This window comes from Manis javanica, chromosome 9 (genome assembly GCF_040802235.1).
Source record: "Manis javanica isolate MJ-LG chromosome 9, MJ_LKY, whole genome shotgun sequence".
Classification (NCBI taxonomy): domain Eukaryota; kingdom Metazoa; phylum Chordata; class Mammalia; order Pholidota; family Manidae; genus Manis; species Manis javanica.
Window position 1 is genome coordinate 86,517,253 of NC_133164.1, and position 26,514 is coordinate 86,543,766.

The 26,514-nt window shown below is 34.4% G+C and overlaps 1 protein-coding gene across 4 annotated transcripts in view; it reads left to right on the forward strand.

Moving 5' to 3' along the window:
- Positions 1–24,748, forward strand: part of YES1 (YES proto-oncogene 1, Src family tyrosine kinase) — a 91,842-nt gene extending 67,094 nt beyond the window's left edge. For all 4 annotated transcript variants that reach the window (XM_037018105.2, XM_037018103.2, XM_037018112.2 and 1 more), the window contains 8 exons: positions 1,149–1,252; positions 1,345–1,494; positions 2,868–3,023; positions 3,166–3,345; positions 17,228–17,304; positions 18,158–18,311; positions 21,364–21,495; positions 22,408–24,748. In XM_037018105.2, the coding sequence (XP_036874000.1) occupies positions 1,149–1,252; positions 1,345–1,494; positions 2,868–3,023; positions 3,166–3,345; positions 17,228–17,304; positions 18,158–18,311; positions 21,364–21,495; positions 22,408–22,616 (1,162 nt within the window). In that variant the 3' untranslated portion in view covers positions 22,617–24,748. The remainder of the gene's footprint in view (positions 1–1,148; positions 1,253–1,344; positions 1,495–2,867; positions 3,024–3,165; positions 3,346–17,227; positions 17,305–18,157; positions 18,312–21,363; positions 21,496–22,407) is intronic.
- The last annotated feature ends 1,766 nt before the right edge of the window (positions 24,749–26,514 follow it).

Here is a 26,514-nt window from a genome sequence, read left to right on the forward strand (position 1 = left end):
TTGAAAATGAATAATTAATGGCATATTATTTGCTTACAGTGGGATCATAAATGAATCTGCATTAATAATACTGTGTTAAACCTAGTCTCCATCCTCCTCTAGCCCCACTTTAAACAAATTACATTAACCCTTTTTATATTCTGTAGTCTCTTGCTTCAAAAATTTACCCTCAGCTGATAGTATTATGTATCAGGGTTAATTTCTTGACCTAAGTACTTGTTCTGTGTTTATGCAGGAGAGTATCCTTGTCTTTAAGGACAGACTGAAGCCTTTAGGGGTAATGATTCTGTATGTTTGCAACTTACTCTCAGTTCGGAAAGATACACACATAGGGAAAGAGAAAATATGATAAAGCAAAATGTTAGCAGCTGGGAAACCTGGGTGGGATATAGGGAAGTTCTATGTATTATTCTTGCAACTTTTAAAAGTAAGTCCACCTTCAGTGACATAATTACTTTTAAGTCAAACTAACTTTATCTGTAGATACTACTTCATTTTCATATCACAGCTCTTAACACATAATGTGACTTGCATATAGTAGGTACTTTATCAATGTTTGTTTGCTTATATTAATGTTATGTAATTTGTCTCCATTAAGTCTCTGTTTCTGCATGGCACTTACTTTCTGTTTACTCTGTAAGCTCCTCCACAGCTCGTTTTATTCACAAATTCAAATTACTCTGGCTATGTTAGATCAAAGCCAGAGTAATTTGAAGTTCTTAATAATTTGGATATGGTTTACTTTCATCTTACTGGTTACAGATGTTCACCCTGTTGCCAGAGAACCACTTTTATTTTTCCTTCAACAGTTTTAATATTTCTGTCTGCCATTGACTGTAAGCCTGTATGTCATTGTTTCCTTTCCTTCCCCATTTACTGTTCCTGTTACTGCCAGGTAGAGTTTAAGAGACATACTGAGTAGTAAATATGTATAAACACTGTGACAGAGTATCATATGACAATAATATTTATAATTTTCCTATTTAATAAATAAAGATCCTTTATTATATTTCAGTGTATTTTTAAGCAATGTTCTATAGCTATTCTTTGTCATCTTCTCTGTCCTACTCCATTCTTAGGAATACTTACGTGTAATTTTTCTGATCCTTAAATCTTTCTAACTCAGAACACTATACATTTTTCTCCAGATGGTATTTTGGCAAAATGGGGAGAAAAGATGCTGAAAGATTACTTTTGAATCCTGGGAATCAAAGAGGCATTTTCTTAGTAAGAGAGAGTGAAACTACTAAAGGTACGAACATTGTTATGTTAGTATAATATAAAAGTTATCTTAAGCAGCATTTTGAGAATGATATAGTAAAAATATTCATTTCCACCCCCTAGGTGCTTATTCCCTCTCTATTCGTGATTGGGATGAGGTAAGGGGTGACAATGTAAAACACTACAAAATTAGGAAACTTGACAACGGTGGATACTATATCACGACTAGAGCACAGTTTGATACTCTGCAGAAATTGGTTAAGCACTACACAGGTATGTGAATATTTTGAAGGTGAAAATTATTTTCTCATGTTCTATTTTATGAGGACAGAATTCATGTCTTCATAATTCTTATGGTTCAAGGTTCTGTATACACAGTATGTACTCAGTAAATGTCTGTTGCATTACAGTTCTAAAATGAGCAACAGGCATACTTATTACCAGATCTGGGTTCTTGGATGATGTGCTACAATCAGACTATCATCATTTGAGTCTTATATCTTACTAGTGTAGTGTTTACATTGAAGTTCCATTTCTTAACAGTTAAATAAATACCAAGATAGATTGTGACAATAAATAAAAAAGCATAAAAGCAAATCTTTTATTTAGGGACACTTAATTAATTAGGAAAAACTGAACACTTGAAATAAAAAAAACATATCAGATGTCTTTTGGGGTTATTTTCCTCTGCCTGGCTGGACCACCTAAGACTTCCTAAAGTATAAATCTAATAAAATATAATCTGAAGATGCATTTTTCCTAGAAAGTTAACCTATGACAACTATAGACATTCTTCAGTCTATCAAGGACCTTTGAAAGGTATTCAATAGTGTATTCTTCTGTCTCAAAAATTTTCATTGCCTATTTGGTACATGAATGCATCTGCTAGTTTTAAAATGACTAAGTTTGGGGGTTGGAGGTAGTTTCCACTGAAGTTTCTTCTTCAGTGAGAGCTAGCTGCCAACTGAGTTTATCAAGTCAACCACCAATCTTGGCATTGATCTAACATGTTACCAAGCAGGAACATCAGCTGTAATAGTTGTTAGAATGAGGATTTGTGTGGTTACTTGTTGAGAATGAGAGGGAATATGTCTTATTTACAGTAAGACTGTATAAGCAGGATTTATAAGTTTAGCTGTTGTGAATTTGGGATTCCCTGTTTTTGTGTTTCAGCTGTTATGAATTTGGGATTCCCTGTTTTTGTGTTTCAGTTTCCATTATGTAACAAATTAATTTCTTGAAAATTTTCCTTGATTTTGTATGATTATTAGAAATAATGGTATGGCATGGTGGTCAAAAGCAGAACTTTGAAGGCAGCCAGATCTAGGCTTTGAATTCATCTTCAGCACTTACTTAGTGTGTGACTTTGAGAAAGTTGCTTAAGTTTACCAAGACGCATTTATACCAAATATTTATAAAGTGCTGACTTAGCACAATAACTGGGACATAATAATCATTCAATAAAAATAACTAACAAAATGTTTCACTTATGTTTTGCTTCTCATATACAACATCCTTTTTGTGTGGGTGCTTTTAGAGTAAAACTGATAGAACATTGTTTTTGTTTTTATTTTAAAACATTGATACAGTATATGTACCTTAATTTTCGTAATTGTTTTTACAATGTAGTTTATTCATTTATCTAGAACATGCTGATGGTTTATGCCATAAGTTAACAACTGTGTGTCCAACTGTGAAACCACAGACTCAAGGTCTAGCAAAAGATGCTTGGGAAATCCCTCGAGAATCTTTACGACTAGAGGTTAAACTAGGACAAGGATGTTTTGGTGAAGTATGGATGGGTAAGAAGGCTGAACTTTTGTTTTTTGTCATTGTTTAGTCACAGATTAAAATGCCACAGTTAATATGTTAAAATATTTGGTGGTAACTGCTGCTCATGTAGGTGAAAATCAATTAAAATAGTAAAATGTGTTGTTTCTCTAGGAACATGGAATGGAACCACAAAAGTAGCAATCAAAACACTAAAACCAGGTACAATGATGCCAGAAGCCTTTCTTCAGGAGGCTCAGATAATGAAAAAATTAAGACATGATAAACTTGTTCCACTATATGCAGTTGTTTCTGAAGAGCCAATTTACATTGTCACTGAATTTATGTCAAAAGGTAGGTATGTATATAGTAAGTAGTATCTCCTAGAGTATCTGTGTCAATAATTTTTTTTTTAAGTTTTCATTTCTATTTTATGCATATAGTTCTTTATTGTGCAATGTTTTCTAATTTAATAGTTTTATGTAGACATTTGAAAAGAGAAAATCTGACATTTTTGTTTATTTGTTTTAAAAATGATGCCCATTCATTCATTTTGGAGAAGTTAGTCTTACTATTTTTTCCTGAAGTATCATTGATACACACTCTTTTATTGGTTTCAAGAATACCACACAGTTGTTCAGCAGTTGCCCATATTATTAAGTCCTCACCCTCACTAGTGCAGTTAGTATCTGTCAACACAGGAAGATGTTACAGAATCATTGGCTATATTCTCCATGCTGTACTACCATCCCTATGACCACCTTACATTATGATTGAGCATTTTTGTGCCCCTTTGTCCCCACCCACCTCCTCCACCCCCTTCCCCATGGAAACCACCAATCACTTCTCAGGGTCTTTTTGTTCGTTTTGTCTTGTTTTTAGATTCTACAAATAAGTGAAATCATAGTATTTGTCTTTCTCCGCCTGGCTTATTTCACTTATTTCACTTAACATAATACCCTCTAGGTCCGTATGTCCAAATGGGAGGATTTCTTTCTTTTTCTAGTGGCTAAATAACATCCCATTGTGAATATGTACCACATCTTTATCCATTCATCTATTGATGGACAATTAGGTTGCTTCCATTGCTTGGCTCTTGTAAATAGTGTGGCAGTAAATGGGCACATGTATCGTTCTGGATCAGGGATTTTATTTTCTCTGGGTAAATTCCTAGAAGTGGAATTACTGGGTCTTTCAGTATTTCAATTTTTAGTTCTTTGAGGAACCTCCATATTGCTTTCTACAGTGGCTGCACCAATTTACATTCCCATCAACAGTGTAGGGGGGTTCCCTTTTCTCCATAACCCCATTAACACTTGTTATTTCTTTTGGATGGTGGCCATTCTGTCTAGTATGAGGTGCTGTCTCATTGTCATTTTGATTTGCATTTCCCTGATGATTAGCGATGTGGAGCATCTTTTCTTATCCTGTTGGCCATCAGTATTTCTTCTTTGGAAAAATGTTCAGGTTCTCCACCCATTTTTTAATTGGGTTAATTGGGTTACTCGTCTTTTTGGTGTTGAGGCATGTGAGCTCTATATGTTTTGTATATTAACCCCTTATCAGATGAGTCATTTACAAATATATTCTCCCATACTGTAGGATGCCTTTTTGTTCTGCTGATGGTGTCCTTTGCTGTACAGAAGCTTTTTAGTTTGACATAGTCCCAATTGTTCATTTTTTATTTTGTTTACCTTGACTAAGGAGACGTGTCCAGGAAAAAAATTACTCATGTTTATTATGGTCAAGAGATTTTTGCCTATATTTTCTTCCAAGAGTTTTATGGCTCCAAGTCTTACGTTTAGGTCTGTGATTCATTTTGAGTTTACTTCTGTGTATGGAGTTAGACACTAATCCATTTTCAGTCTCTTACATATATCCAGTTTTCTCAACACCAGTTATTGAAGAGAAAATCTGACATTTTGTTGAATGGAACAGTTAGTGATTGGCTCCAGTTATTCCAAAAGGATAGTACAAAGTTTAAAAGGAAAAATAGGTAGGCTAAATTTATTTTGAAAGTAAATAGTCCATTATTGCATTTGACTAAAGGAAATGAAATGGCTAAAAAAGAGAAAAAGAAAAAAAAAGTGTGCAAAAAAAATGGAATTAATGCAATCAGGAAGATATACCTTTACTACTAATGCAAAAAAATCAGGTAAAATTAAGGAAGTTAATTTTATCTCATTTTAATATAAACATAATCTGTGTACTCAGGACTTCTAGAAACTGACTTTTCCCATTACTACAAACTGAAATTTCTCCATTCTCCCAAATCTTACACCACACAGTGGGCTCTTGAGTACCAGTATTGGTTAGGGCCAGGATAAAGGGAATGGGAGGTTGCTGCTCTTCTCTTTTTATCTTTGGCTAATGTGCTTTAGAAGAGGAACCAGTTAAGTCACCAGATAAACTAACAGGCCCACTTTTTACCCTTTTGAGTTTTATGTACTCTTTTTTATTTTTAACTCTTAATGAGTTACTCATCCATAAGTAAAGCCACTGATTATGTCATTCCTCTCCCCTTGGCCACCGCGGCCAATGATGCGGTTCCATCTAGTGGTGACAGGGCCAACTACAGGCTACACATTTGCTATAGGAAATCCCCCTCAGCCCCCAACAGAAAAATCAAAAGTTAAGAACTGACATAGCTTATTAATTGATAACAGAAACATAACCTAAAGTCTCAAAGCATGTGGCATTTTTTGGAAGGAATCTCTACTACAGACAACTGCCTAATATCCCATTTCAGAGTGTATTGGGTGAACTTTAGGAAAGAGAGAAAATGGACAAGGAGAAATTTAAATCAAGATATTGATAGCATAAGAATATAATGGAGATAAAACTAATGGTCCATTTAGCTTCATATATTGATTTCAAGAATTATATAATTGAGGGAACATGGTGCAAGTCTCTTGCCAGATTGCTGGGTTAGGATTATTTCTAGATAAGCTATTAAGTAAGACTATAAGGCCACAAATGACCCTTCTAGTTTCAAAACTCTGTCATTCCCTGTCTTGCTGTACAGGTACTTAGAGTTGGCCCTCTATAATCTATGCAAACTTACTGCCTTTGCTCCCACATAAACCCACTCTTCCAGCCAGATGGGTCTTTTTGCCCCTTGTTTCTGTGATTTTGTTCATGTTACCTCCTTCACTTGGAATTTGGTTTCCCTATCTTTTAACCAACCAGTCCATCAGCTATAGTTCCTTCAGATTATACTTAAGGGTTAGAAGCTTTCCATTAATACCTCAAACTGTCATGGTCATTATGTCTTCTGAAATCTTCATAATCAGACTACCATAGAATTTATTAATGACCAAAATATATTGAATTCTTCTAATATACAAGGCAGTCTGCTAGTCATTTTAAGGTATGAAAGAAAGAAAACCACCCAAATAACTCCTACTGAATTTGGAGAGAGAGACCTAACCCTCTGATGAGTTAATTTTCAGTACAAAAGTAAACAACAGCACACTAAAGACAAACAAGCTACAGGCCAAAGCAGAATGAATTTCCACATATTTGACACATTGAGTATCACAGAAATTGAGGAAGAAGTCACATAATCTGGAATAAATTGAGAAAATACTAGTAGAAAAGACAAGCCTTAACCTGTTCCTTAAGGTTATGAAGACTGTGGATGGGTAAAAGAAAGCATACGGTATTTCGACAGAGCTAAGAGGGTATGAGGAAACGGGAAACAAAACCATGGGACACAGGAAGTACAGAGGTAACTTGGTAACTAAGGCTAGGGAGGTATGTGTATATAAGACAAACTTAAGGACTGCTTTGAATTAATTTCACTATTATTTATCAATTACCTACTCTCTGCCAGGGTCATGAAATGAGCTTCAGAGGCCCCATGAAATTCCTCTGAAGTTAAGTATCAATTTTTGCAAACATATGCATATTTCTCTGGAAAGTGAGTCCATAATTTTTGCCCCATGAACCAAAAAAAGGTTAAGGACCACTGATACATGATCCAAAATGTTTTTTGTTTTTTTATTTTTTTATTTATTCTATTTTGGTGTCATTAATGCACATTTACATGAGCGATGTGATGGTTACTAGACTCCCCCTATTATCAAGTCTCCACCACATACCTCATTACAGTCACTGTCCATCAGCGTAGTAAGATGCTACAGAGTCACTACTTGTCTTCTCTGTGTTATACTGCCTTCCCCTACATTATGTGTGCTAATCATAATGCCCCTTTTTTCCCCTTATTCCTCGCTACCCACCCATCCTCCCCAGTCCCTTTCCCTTTGGTAAGTGTTAGTCCATTCTTGGGTTGAGTCTGCTACTGTTTTGTTCCTTTAGTTTTTGCTTTGTTCTTATACTCCACAGATGAGTGAAATCATTTGATACTTGTCTTTCTCTGTCTGATTTATTTCACCGAGTATAACACTCCCTAGATCCATTCATGTTGTTGAAAATGATAGGATTTGTTTTCTTCTTATGGCTGAATAATATTCCATTGTGTATATGTACCCCGTCTTCTTTATCCATTCATCTACTGATGAATACTTAGGTTGCTTCCATTTCTTGGTTATTGTAAATAGAGCTGTGATAAACATAGGGATGCACCTGTCTTTTTCAAACTGGGCTACTGCATTCTTAAGGTAAATTCCTAGGAGTGGAATTCCTGGGTCAAATGGTATTTCTATTTTGCGTTTTTTGAGGAACCTCCATACTGCTTTCCACAATGGTTGAACTAGTTTGCATTCCCACCAGCAGTGTAGGAGGGTTCGCCTTTCTCCGCATCCTCGCCAACATTTGTTGTTGTTTGTCTTTTGGATGTTGGCCATCCTAACTGGTGTGAGGTGATATCTCATTGTGGTTTTAATTTGCATTTCTCTGATTAGTGATGTGGAGCATCTTTTCATATGTCTGTTGGCCATCTGAATTTCTTCTTTGGAGCAGTGTCTGTTCAGCTTCTCCGCCCATTTTATAATTGGATTATTTGCTTTTTGTTTGTTGAGGTGCGTGAGATCTTTATATAATTTGGATGTCAACCCCTTATCTGATCTGTCATTTCTGAATATATTCTCCCATACTGTAGGATGTCTTTTTGTTCTGCTGATGGTGTCTTTCGCTGTGTAGAAGCTTTTTAGTTTGATATAGTCCCATTTGTTCATTTTTGCTTTTGTTTCCCTTGCCTGGGGAGATAAGTTCATGAAGAAGTTGCTCATGTTTATGTCCAAGAGATTTTTATCTATGTTTTTTTCTAAGAGTTTATGGTTTCATGACTTACATTCAGGTCTTTGATCCATTTTGACTTTATTTTTGTGTACGGGGTTAGACAATAATCCAGTTTCATTCTCTTACATGTAGCTGTCCAGTTTTGCCAACACCAGCTGTTGAAGAGACTGTCATTTCCCCGTTGTATATCCATGGTTCCTTTATCATATATTAATTGACCATATATGCTTGGGTTTATATCTGAGCTCTCTAGTCTGTTCCACTGGTCTATGGGTCTGTTCTTGTGCCAGTACCAAACTGTCTTGATTACTGTGGATTTGCAGTAGAGCTTGAAGTCAGGGAGCATAATTCCTCTGCTTCATTCTTCCTTCTCAGGTTTGCTTTGGCTGTTCGGGGTCGTTTGTGGTTCCATATGAATTTTAGAACAATTTGCTCTAATTCATTGAAGAATGCTGTTGGTATTTTGATAGGGATTGCATTGAATCTGTAGATAGCTTTAGGCAGGATAGCCATTTTGGCAATATTAATTCTTCCTGTCCATGAGCACAGGATATGTTTCCATTTACTGGTATCTTCTTTAATTTCTCTCATGAGTGTCTTGTAGTTTTCAGGGTATAGGTCTTTTACTTCCTTGGTTTGGTTTATTCCTAAGTATTTTAGTTGTTTGATGTATTTGTGAATGGAATTGTTTTCCTGATTTCTCTCTCTGCTAGTTCATTGTTAGTGTATAGGAATGCCACAGATTTTTGTGTATTAATTTTGTATCCTGCATTTGAATTCAGATATTATATCTAGTAGTTTTGGAGTGGATTCTTTAGAGTTTTTTGTGTACAATATCATGTGATCTGCTAACAGGGACAATTTGACTTCTTCCTTGCCAGTCTGGATGCTTTTTATTTCTTTGTGTTGTCTGATTGCTGTGGTGAGGACCTCCAGAACTATGTTGAAGAAAAGTGGGGAGAGTGGACATCCCTGTCTTGTTCCCGATCTTAAAGGAAAAGCTTTCAGCTTCTCGATGTTAAGTTTAATGTTGGCTGTGGGTTTGTCATATATGGCCTTTATTATGTTGAGGTACTTGCCCTCTATGCCCATTTTGTTGAGAGTTTTTATTATGAGTGGATGTTGAATTTTGTCAAATGCTTTTTCAGCGTCTATGGAGATGATTCTGTGTTTTTGTACTTTTTGTTGATGTGGTGGATGATGTTGATGGATTTTTTAATGTTGTACCAACCTTGCATCCCTGGGATGAATCCCACTTGATGATGATGATCTTCTTGATGTATTTTTGAATTTGGTTTGCTAATATTTTGTTGAGTATTTTTGCATCTATGTTCATCAGGGATATTGGTCTGTAACTTTCTTTTTTTGTGGTGTCTTTACCTGGTTTGGTATTAGAGTGATGCTGGCCTCGTAGAATGAGTTTGGGAGTATTCTCTCCTCTTCTAGTTTTTGGAAAACTTTAAGGAGGATGGGTCTTCACTAAATGTTTGATAAAATTCAGCAGTGAAACCATCTGGTCTATAGGTTTTGTTCTTAGGTAGTTTTTTGATTACCAGTTCAGTTTCCTTACTGGTAATTGATCTATTCAAATTTTCTGTTTCTTCCTGGGTCAGCCTGGAAGGTTATATTTTTCTAGAAAGTTGTGCATTTCTTCTAGATTATCCAGTTTGTTAACATATAATTTTTCATAGTATTCTCTCCTAATTCTTTGTATTTCTGTGGTGTCCATAGTGATTTTTCCTTTCTCATTTCTGATTGTGTTTATGTGTGTAAACTCCCTTTTTTCTTGATAAGTCTGGCTAGGGGTTTATCTATTTTGTTTATTTTATCAAAGAACCAGCTCCTGCTTTCATTGATTCTTTCTATTGTTTTGTTCTTCTTGATTTTATTTCTGCTCTAATCTTTATTATGTTTCTCCTTCTACTGGCTTTGGGCCTCATTTGTTCTTACTTTTCTATTTTCTTTAATTCATGATCCAAAATGTTTTATGATAAATATATATAAGAAACATTTGAGGGAAAGTGGGATTTGTTCTGACTGATTAAAGAACAGAGAAAAGGAATTGTCAAAATGACACAAGTTCCAGTCCTGGATCTTTAAGCTCTTCACCTTTTGAATTTGATTTTTTAGCAGTTATCTATTGTTATATTGAATGATGTTCTGAACTTAGTCTATTAATCATGGCACCTGAAACAAAGAACTGTGTCTTCTGCTTCTTTCTATATATTCTCTCTGTCATCTATTTATGTGACATCAGTCTCTCCTATAAAGCAACCCTTCCTTGGTTCCAACATCTTTTCGCTTACTGTTTTACCTTGTTGATTCCTTTCACAGCCAAGATTTTTTAAGAAAGAACAGACAGTACTCCCTGTCTTGACTTCTTAACCAGCTTTTTTTTTTTTACAGCTATTCAAGTCTATTTAATGTCAACAGTTTTCATAGGTTTTTTTAAGTTATGGAATATTTCAAAAATAGAATACCATAACTCATGTCTCTCCCATCCAAATTTAACTAATATTTACACTTTGCCATATATGCTTGTCTTTCTACTAAGGAAACAAAACATTAAAAGTCAAATTGAATCCTTTTTACCCCTCCTTTGTGTCCATTTCCTTTTAGGGGTGACTGAAATTTTGAGGCTGGTACTTCTCTTTCCCACCTGTGTTTTTCATACTGATACACTTTTACAATACATATTTACTTACAGTTTTTTTATGTTTTTAATTTACATATATCTAGCCTTATTTTTTTATTAACTTTTTATTAAAGCATCTTAATTTAGAATCTTATGTTGGTTTCAAATGTACATCACAGTGGTTCAACAGTCCCTGTGATGAACTTATATTGTAATTGTGAATTATTGTGCCCTTTTATCCCTCTCCCCCCACCCTGGCCCCCATGCCCTTTTATCCTCCTTGGTAAACACTAGTCACTTCTCAGTGTCTGTGGGTCTAATGCTGTTTTGTTCCTTCTGTTTTGCTTTGTTTTTAAATTCCACACATAAGTAAAAATCATAGGGTATTTGTCTTTCTCTGCCTAGCTTATGTCACTGAGTATAATAACCTTTAGATCCATCCATTTTTTTAATGACTGAATAATATTCTTTTGTGTTTATGTACCACATCTTCTTTTTCATCTATTGATGTACACTTAGGTAGCTTTGATATGTTGGCTATTTCAAATAGTGTGATAAACATAAGGGTGAATATATCTTTTTGAATCAGAGATTTTGTTTTCTTTGGGTAAATTCCTAGGAGTGGAATTACTGCATCAAATGGTATCTCTATTTTTAGTTTTTTGAGGAATCTCCAGAGTGCTTTCCACAGCAGTTGCACCAATTTGCAGTCCCACCAACAGTGTAGGAGGGTTCCTGTTTCTCTGCATCCTTGCCAGCATTTGTTGTTTCTTGTCTTTTGGATAGTGGCCATTCTAACTGGTGTGAGATGATATCTCATTGTGGTTTTAATTTGCATTTCCCTGACAATTAGTGATGTGGAGCATCTTTTCATGTGCCTATTGGCCATTTGTATTTCTTCTTTGGAGAAATGTCTGTTCAGGTCTTCTGCCCATTTCTAATCTGTTTATTTGTGTTTTGGGTGTTCAGACATAGGAGTTCTTTATTTTGTATGTTAACACCTTATCAGATGAGTTGCTTACAAATATATTCTCCCATACTGTAGGATGCCTTTTTGTTCTGATGGTGTCCATTGCTGTACAGAAGCTTTTTAGTCTGATGTAGTCCCACTTGTTCATTTTTTTATTTAGTTACTGTTGTCTGAGGAGATGTGTCTGAGAAAAAATTGCTCATGTTTAAATTCAAGAGATTTTTGCCTGTGTTTTCTTCTAAGAGATTTATGGTTTCATGGCTTTTCAAGTCTGTGATCCATTTCAAATTTACTTTTGTGTATAGAATTAGACAATAATCAGTTTCATTCTCTTACATGTAGCTGTCCAGTTTTGTGAACACCAGTTGTTGAAGAGGCTGTTTTTTCCCCATTGTATATTCACAGCTCCTTTATTATCTATTAATTGACCACAGATGCCTGGGTTTATTATCTGGGCTCTCTATTCTGTTCCCTTGATCTATGAGTCTGTTCTTCTGCCAGTACCAAATTGTTTTGATTACTGTGGCTTTGTAGTAGAGCTTGAAGTCAAGGAGCGTAATCTGCCCAGCTTTGTTCATCCTTCTCAGGGCTTCTTTGACCATTCCATGTCTTCTGTGGTTCCATATGAATTTTAGAACTATTTGTTCTAGTTCATTGAATAATGCTGTTGGTATTTTGATAGGGATTGCATTGAATCTGTAAATTGTTTTAGGCAGGATGTCCATTTTGACAATATTAATTCTTCCTATGCATGAGCACAGAATGTATTTCCATTTATTGGTATCTTCTTTAATTTCTCTCATGAGGGTCTTGTAGTTTTCAGAGTATAGGTCTTTCACCTCCTTGGTTAGGTTTATTCCTAGGTATTTTATTCTTTTTGATGCAATTGTAAATATAGTTGTTTTCCTGATTTCTTTTTCTGCTAGTTTGTTAGTATATAGGAATGCAACAGATTTGTGTATTAATTTTGTATCCTGCAACTTGCTGAATTTGGTTATTCTGGTAGTTTTTTGGTGGATTCTTAAGGGTTTTTGATGTATAATATCATGTCATCTGCAAATAGAGTTTAACTTCTTCTTATCAATTTGGATGCCTTTTATCTCTTTGTGTTGCCTGGTTGCCATGGCTAGGACCTCCAGTACTATGTTGAATAGAAGTGGTAAGACTGGGCATCCTTGTCTTATTCTCAATCTTAGAGGAAAACTTTTCAGCTTTTTGCTATTAAGTATGATGTTGGCTGTGGGTTGTCCTATATGGCCTTTATTATATTGAGTTATGTACCCGCTATATCTTTTCTTGAGAGTTTTTATCATGAATGGAAGTTGAATTGTGTTAAATGCTTTTTCAGCATCTATTGAGATGATCATGTGGTTTTTATCCTTTGTTAATGTGGTGTATGATGTTGATTGATTTATGAATATTGTATGGTCCTTGCATCCCTGGAATAAATTCCACTTGGTCATGATGGGTGATATTTTTGATGTATTTTTGAATTCAGTTTTCTAATACTTTGTTGAGTATTTTTGCATCTATGTTCATCAGGGATATTGGTCTTTAATTTTCTCTTTTTGTATTGTCTTTGTCTGGTTTAGGTATTAGAGTGATGCTGGCCTCATAGAATGAGTTTGGAAATACTCCCTGCTCTTCTACTCTTTGGAATACTTTAAGAAGGATGGGTATTAGCTCTTTAAGTGTTGGTAGCAGTCAGCTGTGAAGCTGTGTGGACCTGGTGTTTTTTTGGGGGAAGTTTTTTGATTACCAGTTTGATTTCATTACTGGTAATTAGTCTATTCAGATTTTCCGTTTCTTTCTCGGTCAGTCCTGGAAGGTTGTGTTTTTCTAGGAAGTTGTCTGTTTCTTCTAAGTTTTCAGTTTATCAGCGTATAATTTTTCATAGTATTCTCTAATAATTCTTCGTATTTATGTGGTATCCGTTGTGATTATTCCTTCTTTGTTTCTGATTCTGTTTATGTGTGTACATTCTCTCTTTTTCTTGACAAGTCTGGCTAGGGTAGGGGTTTATCTATTAGGTTTATTTTCTCAAAGAACCAGCTCCTACTTTCATTGATTTTTTTTCTATTGTTTTATTCTTTTTTATTTTATTTATTTCTGCTCTGATATTTATTATGCCCTTCCTTCTAATGACTTTGGACTTCATTTCTTCTCTTTGTATTTTCTGAAATAATTGTGATTTTTAGACTGTTTATTTGGGATTGTTCTTGGTTCTTGAGGTAAGCCTATATTGCTATATACTTTTCCTCTTAGCATGTCCTTTGCTGCCTCCCACAGATTTTGGGCTTTTGTGTTTTTGTTTTCATTTGTCTCCGTATATTGCTTGATTTCGGTTTTAATTTGTTCATTGATCCGTTGATTATTTACAAGCATGTTGTTTAGCCTCTATGTATTTGTAGATCTTCTTGTTTTCTTTGTGTAATTTATTTCTGGTTTCATTTCATTGTGATCTGAGAAGCTGCTTGGTACAATTTCAATCTCTTTGAATTTATTGAGGCCCTTCTCATGGCTTAGTATGTGATCTATTCTGGAGAACGTTTTATATACACTTGAGAAGAATCTGTATCCTGCCACTTTTGGGTGGTGTTCTGTAGATACCTGTTAAATCCATTTGATTTAATGTAGTGTTCAGTGCCTCTGTTTCCTTATTTTCTATCTGGTTATCTGCCTATTGATGTGAGTGGTGTGTTAAACTCTCCTAAAATGATTGTGTTGCACTGCATTTTCCCCTTTAATTCTGTTAGTATTTGTTTTACATATTTAGGTGCTCCTGTGTTGGGTGCACATTTATAATAGTTATATCCTCTTGTTGGACTGATCCCTTTGTCATTATGTAAGGTCCTTCTTTATCTTTTGTTATTTTGTTTTGAAAACAATTTTGTCTGATATAAGCGCTGCTACTCCTTTTTTTCCCATTACATTGCAAGGACTTTATTTTTTCATCCCTTCACTTTCAGTCTGTGTATGTCTTTGGGTCTGAAAGGAATCTTTCAGCATATAGATGGGTCTTGTTTCCTTATCCATTCTGCCACTCTGTCTTTTGATTGGTGCATTCAGTCCATTGACATTTAAGGTGATTATTGATAGATATATACTTATTGCCACATTATTGATAGTTTTCTGGCTGTTTTTTTTATATCTCCTCTCTGTTCCTTTCTTCCTCTCATTCTCTTATTATTGATGGTTTTCTTTTGTGTTGAAATTATCTTTTTTTAATTAGTTCATTTGTGTGTATGTGTGTGTGTATTTATTGTAGACTTTACTTTTATGGTTACCAAAGGTTCAAGGATAGCTTCCTTAGTATGTAGTAATCTATCTTAAATTGCTTATTTCTCTAATTCAAATACAATCTAAAGGTACTTTTTTTTCCTTCTTCCTCCTCCACATTTTTCATTTTGGAAGTCATAATCTGCACTTTTTGTGTATATGTATTTTGATTTTTGATTTTGCTTCTTTTGTTCTAATTTCATAGTTGCTTGGTAATTAGTTGGTTTACTACCTTTACTGTGGGTTTATTTTCACTGGTGAACACTAGTTAGCCTTAGGATCATTTCCATCTACAGCAGTTCCTTTAGCATATCCTGTAGAGCTGGCTTAGTGGTGGTGAATTCCTTCAACTTTTGTTTATCTGGAAATTGTTTAATACCTGCTTCAAATTTAAATGAGAGTCTTGCTGGGTAGATGATTCTTGGTTGTAGGTCCTTCTGTTTCAGTACATTAAATATATCATGCCATTCCCTTCTGGCCTGAAGAGTTTCTGTTAAGTCTATTCATACCCTGATGGGGTTTCTTTTACAGGTAATCTTTTTTCTCTGGCTGCATTTAACACTCTCTCCTTATCCTTGATCTTTGCCATTTAATTATTGGGTGTCTTGCTGTTGTCTTCCTGGGGTTCTTTTTATTAGCATATCTCTGTGCTTTCATGATGTGAATGTTTATTTCCTTTCCCAGACTGGGGACATTTTCAACATTTCCTTAAAGAGACTTTCTGTCTCTTTGCCCTTCTCTTCTACTTCTGATACCCCTGTTATGTGAATATTGCTTTGTTTGGATTGCTCTCTTACCGTTCTTTCATTCCTAGAGATCCTTTTTTCTCTCTTCCTCAGCTTCTTTGTTTTCCTGTTCTCTAATTTCTATTTCATTTACCATCTCCTCTACATTTTCTAGTCTATTCTTAAATCCCTTCATTGTATATATCATTTCAGATACTGTATTCTTCAGCTCTAAATGGTTCTTTTTCAGGTTTTCTCTCTCTGTTGAAGTCTTCCCTGAGATCTTGAATACTTTTCTGTAAATCCATGAGCATGTTTATGACTCTTATTTTGAAATCTTTATCAAAAAGATTGATGATCTCTGTTTCATTTAGCTTTCTTTCTGGGGTTCTGTCTTGTAGTTTTGTTTGGATCATATTCCTCTGCCTACTCATTTTGTCAGGGTTTCTGTGTTTCTTCCTTTGTATTAGATGTCTCTGCTATGCTTTCTGGCCAGAGTCCAATGTAATGTGGGCCTGTGATCCTGGGGCAGATATCCAGGGCCAGGTGTGCAGTGCTCCTGGACTCCTAATTCCTCCCTGCTCCATTCCTGTTTCTCCCACGTGTAGGCTGGGGTCAGGGAAGGGTTTGGGTCTTGCTTCATCTCAGCTTTGCCACTTTACCCTCTTCTGTGTGGTCTTCTCTTCTTCCTCAGGTATGGGTGGTCTGTTCTGAAGTCTTCAGGTCATTTTCAGGTTTAGTTGTATTTGCTGTATTTTCTTCTTTTATGTGTGTTTGGGAGGAGGTTTCTGCCTTGACTTCCTATTCCTTCCTAATCCAATCCTAACTAGCTTTATTTTCATTCAACATTTTGTTCTTGAGATTTATTCATATGGAAAAGGGAAAATCTAATTTATATACCATTAACTGTTGAGTGAGATACTGTGTGAGTATACCATTTTTTATTTATCCTTTCCCAGTAAACATTTAGGTTGCTTTTAGTTTGTCACTAGTACACAAGGTACTGCAGTGAATTCCTTCTACTTGCCTCCTTTTGCACATGTGCAAGAGTTTCTAGTGTATTGGATGGTGTGAGCATTAGTATCACCTGGAAACTTGTTAGAAACCCAAACTCTAGTAATGGGACCTACCAGTCTTCACTTCCTTACCACTTTGCTGATCTTGATCAGAGCGAGGAAGGAATGCCCATAATTTGGTGAGACTGTTGCGTTTTCCTTTTTTTCATGTTGTCAGAAGTTTTAAAATTTTCTATTTAGGGACTTTTTTTAGAATCATTATTTCAAAATTCCAAAGCCCCCCCAAAAATATCAAAGAATGAAAAACTTAAGTATTGTGAAGTGGTGATTTTTTTGGATGTAAGACAGTGTTTCAATCCTAATTTAAGATTTGTTTATTTTTCCATGAATGTCCTGCTGTCTCTTATAGGCAGTTTGTTAGATTTCCTGAAGGAGGGAGATGGAAAGTATTTGAAGCTCCCACAACTGGTTGATATGGCTGCTCAGGTACTTACCTATTTATACATGTGTCAGTTTGAATTGAAAATGTACATTAAAAATGTAAAATAATCTTAGTATAATGCTATTGTTTATATTGTGAAATAATGGAATTTTAGAGCTGAAAGGAACATTATAGATGATCCAGTCCCATCTTCTTATGTTACAGATAATATCTGAAGATCAGAAGTAACTAATCACATAACTGATTAGAACCAGGCATGTAATTCCCAGTACACTGCTGTCCTGTATCATATAGCCTCTTAGAAACATCCACAAAATCTATATGTATTTCTGTTTCAATAGATAACTTTTAAGACAATGATTGCTATTGCAAAGAAAAACACTGGAAATGTGAAGTACATGCTGTATTTTTTTAAATATGATCCAAAACAAGAATTAAGATAGCGATGTATAGTCAAAAATGTGATGATTTTACTGCTCTGGATTTTTATTCCTAAATATAAGTGAAAACTTAAACATTCTGTTTAGACATAGGGTAGGTGGTCAAGGGGTCTTTTATTGGCTTTGGCTGACATGTTGGTTCTAAGACTACTCTCTTGGGAAGCATTCCATACATCTCTGTTGTTTCTCCTCGTCTCTTCTCTCCACCATCTTTTTTCCCTTCTCCTCTCCCTGTTCTTTCCGCCCTCTCTTTTATCCCACCTTCCTTTCTCCTTCTGTTCCCTCTTCCTCCTCCATTACAGGGTTTTCTATTTTTCCTGTTTACTTGCTCAATTCTCTCCTGTTACCATCATCTCGTTTTGAGATATGTAATTTTTCAGTGATCTGACTTAACAGTAACCAACAGTGTCCTTTCTCCCCTTCCCCTTGTATCATACGTCTTTTTTTTCTTTCCAAGATTGCTGATGGTATGGCATATATTGAAAGAATGAATTATATTCACCGAGATCTTCGGGCTGCTAATATTCTTGTAGGAGAAAATCTTGTATGCAAAATAGCAGATTTTGGATTAGCAAGGTTAATTGAAGACAATGAATATACGGCAAGACAAGGTAAAATTACTTTCTGATAAATGTTTGTTCAGTGGATTTTCTTAACATTTTTCAAGTATTCAGTAATTTACAGTAATTACATAGTTCTAGGGCTGCTTAGAAGAGTCATAAACATTAATTTTATTCATAAGATTATACACAATACATGATACCATGGCTTTCTGGTAGTTACTTCCCCAAAGGAAGAACTTGATTTGGGTGTCCTTTGCATTACAAATATAACAAGCAGTACACACCTCTTACACTTCTTTTGGCATGCCAATAGGAAACATTTTAAATTCCTATTTTTAGTTCTTAGTGTAGACCATCCACATTTTACTACACAAAGGACCAGAAAAGGTGCATTTGAAGCTGATACAACTAAGAAATAGCATATAGTTTTGGAAGCAACCACACTGCCTTAAATGGATAAATAAACTGTGGTGCATACACACAATGGACTATTATTCAGCAATAAAACAAATGAGTTATCAAGCCATGAAGAGACATGAAGAAATTTAAATGCGTATATTGCCAAGCAAAAGAAGCTAGTCTGAAAGGCTACATTATTCCATCTATCTGACATTCTGGAAAAGGCAAAACTACAGAGACAGTTAAAAGGTAAATGGTTGCCCAGTGCTCAACAGAAGAATAAGTGAACACAGAGGATTTTTAAGGCAGAGAAACTATTCAGTATGATACTGTAAGGGTGATTACATGATATTATGTATTTGTCAAAAGGCATAGACGGACAATACAAAGAGTGAACCTTAATATAAACTACAGACTTAGTTAATAATGTATCAATATTGCTTCACTAATTTAACAAATATAGTACATTAATCCAAGATACTAATATAGGGAAGCTGTGAGTGAGAGGGTATTTGGGAACTCTATGTACTCAGTATTTTTGTAAATCTAAAGCTGTTCTTAAAAAATAAAATCTATTATTTAAAAAAAAGAAATTGAATACAGTTTTATAAAGGCTTTGGAAACAATTTGTGTATCAGATTTACAAAAAGTATTATATATCAAATTTTGTTAAAAACATTTGGAAGGTTGACAATGTAAAGGTGAAGGAAGCTTATCAAAATTAACATAAGCTGATTCTTGTATTTGGTATCTGTGTCTCTGTACTCTCATTCAGAACACAATGAGCAAACATAATGTTTGTATGGGTTTGGGGATGGGTTTTTGAATCTCAATTCCATTTCTTACTGGCCTTTTTGTTTGAGCCTCAGTGTCCTCAGTTACAAAGGCTAGTTGGTATATTACTTACTTTTCAAGAAAGTTATGAACTTTAAGGAAATAATAGATGTATAGTGCCTGACATTACCTAACATAGTAGATGCTTAATAAGTATAAGAGCTTACATTCTAATGGGCAAGGTAGAACTGTATAAAAGTAGCTATAAAGCAAGCTATTGTATAACTAATGTTAAAAAGTACATGGAAAATACTGTGGGAAAGTGGACAGAACAGGAAAGACTACACAGAGGTGATGGGTCAAGAGCAGGGCTTTGAAGAAAGATTGTAACTTTGACAGGCAGAGATTATGTAAGATCCAGTTAAGTAACATAGATTATTCAATCTGTATAAAACCTTCAGTGACCCTTTGTGCCTACAAAAAAGTTGTGTTGGCATTCAGTATCTCCTATAGAGTTACAGTCCTGCTAACCCTTAACAAAAATTTGAGTCCTAGGCATGAGGGTATAACTGTATGTATGTAAGAGGACATGATTTCTGCTGTTAAAGATCTTACTAATGTCTGAGACTGAATTTTAAACAAAACAATATAATCTGGTAACCCCAATATAAAGGTTAATAAAGATTTAGTGAGTAGACATAACAAAAAACTCTTTTTTTCCAGCTATTTACTATTACTATCATTTCATAAAGAAAGAGCATTTTAACACTACACAAGTAGGAAGGACATAATCTCATAATAAAGGACACACCTATAAATTAATAATTTTAGCTGTGTGAATTGATAGGTGATTTTTTTTTTTTCTTTTTTCATCAGACTGTGATTTTTTGTCAGTGAGCACATTGGTATACAATCCATTGGGAACTAATGTCTTAAACCAGAGGTTCCCAATTAGGGTTGATATGACCTCCCCAGGACATTTGGCATTTTCTTGAGACCTGTTCTGTTGTTACAACTGGGAGGCTGCTACTGGCATCTAGTGGGTAGAGTCCAGATATGGTTAAACATCCTACAGTGTACAAGCGAACCCCCACAAAACAGGATTATTCAGCCCCAAATGCCAGTAGTGCCAGGTTGACAAAGTTTGCCTTCAGCATGCTTTCTTGTCAGCCTCCATACGTTTGTGCTCTTCCCTCCAGCTGGAGTATCTTCCTATTCACGTATAATCTTTACCTATGCACGTCCTACCATTCTCTAAGGATTATCTGGCTGCCACTTTTTTAACAAAGCTATTTTATAACACTACATACATACATACATAATTTCAAGTATGTAAGACACCTATAATCTTATTTCCACTAAGTATATAAGCTTCACCAAGGCTATGTTTTTATGTACCCCTAGTGATTAGCGTAGTGTTTTGTGCATAAAAAGCATACACTTAAATATCTGAGTAAATTAATAATTTTTAAAATAATAGTACAATAAAATTTCCTATAGAGATATCATAAAATAGAAAGGAGATTGTGATTGAAAACCAGTAGACATTAGAACCCAACGGAATATGCTCTCATCAACCAACCGTCAGCTATAGCTACTAGGTACTATACTTAGTTAAAGGTTAAAGATCCACTAATCCATGTTCTTAATTGCTTCTTAGAGTTTCTGCTTGTATTTTCTTGAATGGTTTTCTGTTCCTACTAGCATTTCTAATACTTTTTTATGTCATTGAATATCTTATCAGGAAGAAATGTGATTTGATACAAATATTAAATATTAATGAATTTTTTCCCATGTATCTTAAACTTTTGAATTTTTGACACTGATGACACATATAACAGATATTGACAAAAGAGTAGACCTGCTTATGCCATATTTATAAAAACATTTTTAAAAAATTCACTTAAGATTCTCAATATTGTTATAGGTGCAAAGTTTCCAATCAAATGGACAGCTCCTGAGGCTGCCCTATATGGTCGATTTACAATAAAGTCTGATGTATGGTCATTTGGAATTCTGCAGACAGAGCTGGTAACAAAGGGCAGAGTGCCATATCCAGGTAAGGTTGCCCTGAGTTGGCTCTTGGTTATCCCATCAGTGACTTTAACTGGAGTTTATTGGGAGCTAAAAATGTAAGGGAAGGGAAAGCCTTTATTCCTTCTCTTGTCTCTTCTGTTGCCCTCCCTCACTCTCTCTCTTTATTTTGGCATTAGATGGACAGCAGCAAGTGAGAGTCACACTCTTTGAGATAGGGCAAGTACACGAGACTTGCCTCACAGTCACCTCAGCTTTCTCCCTTAGGGCATTTTCCCAAAGGGTCTTTTATCTCCTCTTCTCTCAGATAATAAGCGTATCTTAAATATTCTGGGTCATCTCCCACTCCCACCCTCCAAGTAATTGAGGGTATGCTTAGCCTGTGGTAACACAGGGTGAGTTTCTGATGGGTGATGGGGGCTATATTAAAGAGGAATACAAGAAACTGTAGTAACTTGAAGAAAGGGAACTGTTTCAGGAAATTGAATTGATAGAAAGTTATAGTTAATGTATTTGGCAAAACCAGGACTAGAATTCTTTGCTCTGAAATCCTGTTTGGAAGTTCTTTCAGACACTGTGTTGCCGCTATTCTTCATTAACCTACGTTTAGTCATAGTTAACTGTTAATATCAGAAGTTATAAGTACCTTAAAGTAGCACCCTAAATTCTCACTAATCAAATAGGGTTGGCTTTTGAATGCATTAGTGTTAGTAGGAAGAGTTTCCATGGAATGAAAAAACTGAACATGTTGAAACAGATTAGCATTTTCTAAGCTCTTATTGATATACTTTGACATTTAAAATTTATTTCCTTTGTTTAAAGAATCATTCACTAAATTAATTTATACCTAAAATCAGTTAGTGGCTAGGGGACTTGTTCTGTTTTGCTACTGGTGTTTAGAGTCACTGTATTTGACTGTTTGAATCTTGTGTGTTAGGCATGGTAAACCGTGAAGTGCTGGAACAGGTGGAACGAGGATATAGGATGCCTTGCCCTCAGGGTTGTCCAGAATCTCTGCATGAATTGATGAATCTTTGTTGGAAGAAAGACCCTGATGAAAGACCAACATTTGAATATATTCAGTCCTTCTTGGAAGACTACTTCACTGCTACAGAGCCACAGTACCAGCCAGGAGAAAACTTATAATCCAAATAGCCTTTTATATGCACAAATCTGCCAAAATGTAAAGAACTTATGTAGACTTCCTCACTGACATACAGGAATCAAAAGAAGATAATCATCTTCACTCTGCATGTTTTTAATGATAAACTGGAATTCCAGATATGGTTGCACAAAACCACTTTTTTTTTTCCTCCAAGTGTTAAACTCTCAAGTACCGATGATGAATTTTCCAACTTATTTCAGGGTCCAAAGAAAGTATAGTTAAGATATTGATGACAGTGAGACTGATAGCATGACAATGAAGAGCATCAGGCTACTATTTTATAAATTACTTCTTTGTTTTATTCGCCAAACTCAGACTTGATTAGAGAAAATTATTTTTCATTATAGACAAAACTTGGAGATGAAAACAGTTATACTACAATAAAATCTAAAATTAAGGAATTTCATGGGACCAAACAATTCCATTCCAGTTTTTAGAAATTTCTTGCATTCATTATTCTGAGAAGTTTTTTCTAAATTGGACAGTCTCCTTTTGCATGGAAATGGGCCAGGCTCTCAGAAGCAAAAAGGGATATGAACAACTCTAAAATTGATTAAATATTAGATGACAGTAGTGGAATTTGAAAGAATAATTCACTTGTTAATACTCATACTCATGGAACTGGAAAGTAGAAGAAATTTTTCACTTTAATGGTTTTCTGAATAGCTCGATTTAGCAAAATGAAAGTAACTTACTAAGTGGGTTAATCTGTCATAAGATTGCATTTTTTTAAGGCAATATATCCAATTGAAGGGGAAATGTTTTAATCTTTAGATAGCATGAAAAAATAAGACCAAGCATTTAAGCAGTCCTTTTGAAACAACAGACTGGGACTGTGAGAGATTGCTAATGTGTACTTATGGTGATGGGTGCCACAAATATAAAATATCACTAGATCAGGGACTTGAATGCACTTTTGCTCTTACTGAATATAGACTAACAGGAAAATGTATTTAAAAGAAATATGAAAAAAGAAAATGTGAAAGTTATGCAGCTAGAGGGATGGGACATTATGCTTGGTGTCGATGTTAAGGAAAGACAAGAGACTTTGCTGGCACCCCAAGCTCCTCACTTAACTGTTCTCTGGGATTTTAAGAGTTAATAAGGTATGATTATAAAGCTAATCTTCCTTAACGTAAACACTAAATGGGTGTTATACCCTCAAAAATACCTAAGTTAAGGCTTCTCATTTAATCCAGTGATACAACTTTCATTTAAAACATTTTCAGAACTCCAGTTTTCAAATTTGTGTTTAAATCTACATTCACTTTTAAAAAATACATAATGGTAATCATTTTTTTCTTCTTAGAATTTAGTTGATTTGGGGAGAAAAACTCAGAATCGTAACAGTGGTGAAAGAGGGTATAGTTTTGTCCATTTAAAGTAAAGTGAAACATACAAAATAAAACTGATTTTTATGACTAACTCAAAAAGAAATTCCAAAGTATGAATTAGAAGAACAACATTATAGGTTTAACTGGTCCAGTAAAGGAACTGAATCCAACAAATAAAAGTTGGGTATTTATATTTAAAAATTTTCTCTTTTTATCATCACACTTTAAATAAAGCAATACATCTGGTCCCTTATTTTAGAATTACAATTTTTAACTACCATCACTTACCTGATTTAATCATTAGATTAAAAACTTTGTGCCGTGGTATCTATGTTGAAATTGAGACCATTTTAAGATGTGAGAGATGAACTTCATGCAAATGGCAACAGTCTGGTACTAAAAATCATGGTGGTTTCTTATGTTTACGTAACCTGCTTAGTATTGAATTACTCTTCCTAAAAGAAGACTGCCATTGTCATTTACCCTTAACATGTACAACCTGTGAGATAAGATTTTTTAAGGGTTTTATGTGAACTATGATATTATAATTTTTCTAAGCATTTAAAAAATGATAACAAAATTATATGTTTCTGTACTAATTCTGTTGAGAAAAATAAGCCAGGTAAAATTGATGGTATTAGGTTTTAACTGAATAATGGGTTCCTTATAATAGCAATTGTACAGTAAGGAAATAAAACACTAACTTAATGTGTATTCAGTTTAAATGGTCATGTATTTTTTAAATTGCCAAGAAAAATAAACAACTTTGTACATTTGAAGTTCTTTTTCAATAGCTTTTTGTTTTCAGTTATCTTAATGTGGAACTTAACCCTTACCAAAAAAAAAAAGTTGGCAGAAACAACCTTCTAGCACAAACACCTTTTTAAGTGAATAATGGTAGCCTAAAACAATATTTTTATAAAGTATTACACTAATGTTTTGTGGATAACTGAAATAAAAGTTCTCATTGAATGTACCCATTTATCATTTTAGCCACTATTCACATTTTTTCATCAGTTTCTTAAAAAACTGGTATTTAAAGCAAAGTATATTCTGGGTTTTTTATTCAATTGGAAAAAAAGTGCTCAGTTATAACTCTTAAGCAGAGTTAAATCAATTATTTATTAAATTCAGAACATTATTTAACTTGTCCTCTGTGGTTGATCATCTGTCAGGTTAGTGACATTATTACAGGTTGGCTTTTTTTAAAATTAGACCAACCACTACAGTTAACATATTTGCATACAGTATATATACACATATCTTAATGTACAGAGAAGCCTAAGTGATTTGAATGAAGCTATTCACAGAGAATATGTGTGAAGGATATAAAATAGAACGGCCATTTTTTACTGTAAGGGACTTAATTTTCTAAAAATGAAAATTATGTGATCCTTCTTTCTGTGTGTTTTACATTTATAATAACAATAAATTATTAAATTATGAATGGCCAGTCAAAAGCATTTATTTCCAGTAAGAAAATGGTATTACCTTTTACTATTATAAAAAATTATTAGCTTTGTTTTTCCCTAATTTCAGAGAAGTAACAAATGCATCATTTAGTGAAAATTTATTAAATATTTTTATACAGTTACTCAGTTTAAGAATGTTTTCCTAGTGTGCTCTTTGCCTTTTAATTTTGCTTGTAATTTTTTTACATTTAAATTGTATGTTGGTATGTCAAATATTTTTTATGCTTAAAAAGTCCTTTGCATCCCAACATTAAATACTCACGTGTTATGTTTTCTGTTTTTCTTTTTTACATTTATCTTTAATTCATTGGAAGTTATTTGGGTATAAAATGCAACTGAAGGGTCTAGCATGATTTTTCCCATATAGTTTATTTTCCCAGTATCATTTATTGTTTAACCCATTCCCAACCCATTGATTTGGGTTCTTTGTTATGCACACATCTACACACATCTGTTTTGTCCAGTAAACATCATTCTTCCATCAACATAACATACTTAATTACTGATCACTTGATAATGCATTTTAATAGTTTATAGGCAAGTTGTCTTTGCTATTTTGTTTTTCCTTTTTTAAATTTTTGTATTCTGACAAATTCTTGATAAAGTTTAGGTTTTACTTTCATATTCCAAAAAAATTCAAGTGAAATTTTGGTCAGGATTACATTTTGCCTATAATAGATTTATTTGGTAAGAATTAACATCCTTCAAATTAGTCTTCCCACTCTTTCATGCAAGTTTTCATTTACATTTCTTTATGTAGTTGGAAGATGAGTCTCATTTCTTGTCTGATTATACTGCTCTAAAGATGCCACTGCAGTGCTTCCAAAACCAGGTCTTCATTTTGTTAGAGAAGAAACCAATGTGCAGAGATTCAAGTGTGTGCCCCAACAGCATTTATTTCCCCTAAAATCAGCTCTTCTCCTGCCCTACCTCTAGTTTCTCCTTTTCTGTTTAAGTATCAAGTTGAGTTTCTGTCACCAGTAAACACAGTCCTGATATACATTCAAATTGTCAGTACAGAAAGGAATACTTCTGATTAAAATAAGTACCAAGTGCCCAGTGTATCTGTTTGC